Source organism: Sesamum indicum, unplaced genomic scaffold, assembly GCF_000512975.1.
Source record: "Sesamum indicum cultivar Zhongzhi No. 13 unplaced genomic scaffold, S_indicum_v1.0 scaffold00327, whole genome shotgun sequence".
NCBI lineage: Eukaryota > Viridiplantae > Streptophyta > Magnoliopsida > Lamiales > Pedaliaceae > Sesamum > Sesamum indicum.
In genome coordinates, this window is record NW_011628220.1 from 28,612 (window position 1) to 31,353 (window position 2,742).

General features: G+C 39.1%; 1 protein-coding gene across 2 annotated transcripts; it reads right to left on the minus strand.

Moving 5' to 3' along the window:
* Positions 1–689: 689 nt before the first annotated feature.
* LOC105180107 (dnaJ homolog subfamily C GRV2-like) lies at positions 690–2,622 on the minus strand. 2 transcript variants are annotated; one of them, XM_020691545.1, is made up of 6 exons: positions 2,588–2,622; positions 2,185–2,516; positions 1,943–2,074; positions 1,690–1,869; positions 1,387–1,511; positions 690–1,046 (listed from the first exon to the last, which is right to left on the minus strand). In XM_020691545.1, the coding sequence occupies exons 4-6, from the start codon at positions 1,780–1,782 to the stop codon at positions 905–907; spliced, it is 360 nt and encodes a 119-aa protein (XP_020547204.1). In that variant the 5' UTR covers positions 1,783–1,869; positions 1,943–2,074; positions 2,185–2,516; positions 2,588–2,622; the 3' UTR covers positions 690–904. The 2 variants fall into 2 exon arrangements, with proteins under 2 accessions (XP_020547204.1, XP_020547205.1); XM_020691546.1 differs by having other exon boundaries at positions 1,690–2,074.
* Positions 2,623–2,742: the final 120 nt, after the last annotated feature.

Sequence of the window (2,742 nt, forward strand, 5' to 3'; positions counted from 1 at the left end):
TGAGAATACGTAAAAAAAAAATACTTTTTTACTTTAATTATTATTTTAGAATTTTAAATTAAAAATTAAAAATTGAAGTATAAACAAACAGGCTGCATATTTCAGAGACCAAATACAATAGAAGGGTTTTGGGGGTTGCTGATCATATCTTCACAGTAAATTACCAAATAAAACAATATTTGAGCTGGAGCTCATCACTTTCAATCTTACCCAAACTGACTAAAAAAAAGGAATATCACCAATAACGTCTATTGGAAGATTCGTTACAACAAAGTATGACATCTTTTTCTGAATATTAAATTACTAAAAGATCCATTGAATTCTAAAAACCATCATATCTGTCAATTGTGTTTCACATATACTTGGTGTGCAAATTAGTTTTAAAATAAAAAATATGCTTTTCAATATTTAATTCAAGTATCACATACATTTGGCATGTAAACTATTTCAGAACAATTCATGCTTTTCAAAAATTCTTACACTCCATGTTTCCTGATAATCTGCAGTGTCACAACATTACCCACTAAATGTATTAAAACTCATGCACTATCCTGAGGGTCTTGTTATGTTTTTTTTTTTTTTGGGTGAAATGTAAGTTTTCGTTCATTTAAAAGTATTTACAGTGTACTCCCGGCATACCCGGACAGATACAAAAAGCCCACGCTAGAGAAATTAAACAAAATAGAACTCAGACCACCTTGAGCAACTTATCATATGAATTCAGAACATAATTTCTTTTGCTAATTATGCACCACTTCTGTCCCACAAGGTTGGTCTGGCATTTTATGTTAGTTCATTGCAAATGTTCTATACTTGGATATAAAGCCATTTATCATTTAATCTAAAGGCACCATCTGAATTTTCCAAACCACCATGCAGAAAAGGCAGTATGTGTTCACACAAATCATGATATGGTACAGACCTCAATTTGAAGAACCCGGCCAATTGCTGCTTCTGACTCATTCCAGTTCATCTGTGAACAAAGCCCATTTCTTCCCCCAGCTCGCCAATCAAGAAGGCCAAGAAGAACTTCCACAAGACCAACCCTACAACAATTATATGCCATGTTACTATTGCATGACACAGAGAACATGCAACAGTAGTTTTATCAGGATGCATATCCCAATAATATTCTAAAAACAGACTCAATCACCCACCCATATCTTAGCCCAGGTGACAGATAATTGCACGTTGTGGGCCGAAAATTACTTTGTATCTAATAAATACTAATTGCATGATGTTGCATTACTTATGCACCCATCTTAGAAAATTTATCATGAAAACACAGATGAATTTATGTGCATTGTTGTTTCATTAACCACGTCTGCACATTTTCATTGCATAACAATTCTACAACTTAGGGTCTAAAGAGATATTGATGCTCACTTGAGACCCTGTGCAACAAGTGCATCTCTTGCTCGATTCCCTGCAACTACAACACGCTTTAAGGTTTCAAGAGCTAGGATGCTTCCACCTTGCCAACCAATCGCGTTCGACAGAAGTGGAACTACCTGAAGAAAAAGCTCATCAGAACAATACCAAACTTAGCAACAGATGTTTAATCAGATAAACACATCTTTTGTATGATATTTTCTTGGAGGGGAAAAAAGGGGGGCTGCTTAAAACCACAGCATATCTGGGGTGTCCCAATACTAGTGGCTGCCATAGCTTCTGCACAGGTGGTGCTACCTGCAAGCTAATGTAGAACACGTAAACAATTAAGGCGAACTCGCTCCGGAGGAGTTTGTGAATTTTGTTGCAACGAACCATCCTCAGATACATAGGTTTCTGAAGCTATTGTTTCTCTGCTTGCTCCATGGGCTACTGCAGACACAAGTTTGGGCACATAACCAAGATATCCAACATGATCTGCAAGAGCGGGGTACATCCTGAGTAAAGAGACCGGGGCAGCAGAAAGAAGTAGAGGAAGTTCAGTGTCAACAGCTTGGCCATCATATTGTGAGGCGGCAACGGATGTAAGGTACTGATCCAGCAGCCCTTCAAGAAATCTCTTGGGATTTCTAAGTGGAAATTTGGGATCTTTCAGGAATAACCTAACATAGATCCCTCCAACCTAGACAGCAATACATGATTTAAGTCATTAAACAGAATAAGCGTTCTTTAGAACATCCATGTAATCAATCAAAAACAAAAGAGTACATCTGCAGCACACAGCAGTTATACCTGAGGTTCATTTCTCATCTCCTGTTGGCCAGAGGCCTGCTCAGGTACATCCCAATCAACAACACGTCCTTTCACATGTTCACGGTACAGATCCGAAGCCATAGTTGCTATTTGTGCAGACAATGATGCAGCCATTGCTGGAGTCCAGACTAGTTCAGGAGTTTTGTTGTTTGTTCAAGAGCAATCACAACTGCTTCACCAGGACCATCCCTGATTACCGAGACAAGGAAATCTTGCCAGACTTATCGCCACTCTAGGCCCATGCATAGTCTGGCCAACAAGCTTCCCTAATAGCGAAGCTGCTGCGGCTCTTTGCTGCAACGGAATCTCTTCTACACAAAATTTCCATTTTAGAGCGCAAGATAGAATTCTTAAGAAACCGCTCTCTATGAGATCAGCATACCTTGTATTGGCAAGAGAACTTCAAGAATGAAACCAACCCTCCATGCTTTGCAGCTGCCCAAGCTAGCTCCGGCGTGCTTGCTAAGGCATAGAGAACATGCAAAGCTCCTTCACGGCAGCTGGGAGATGAGTGAAGCAACTGTAATAAAACAAGCA

Excerpts from the sequence above, each read along its gene's own strand:
- LOC105180107 (XM_020691546.1), bottom strand. The coding sequence starts at position 2,319 with ATGGCTGCATCATTGTCTGCACAAATAGCAACTATGGCTTCGGATCTG. Across the intron at positions 2,075-2,184 it reads AGATGAGAAATGAACCTCAG|GTTGGAGGGATCTATGTTAG; the intron begins GTATAACTGCTG and ends ATTGCTGTCTAG.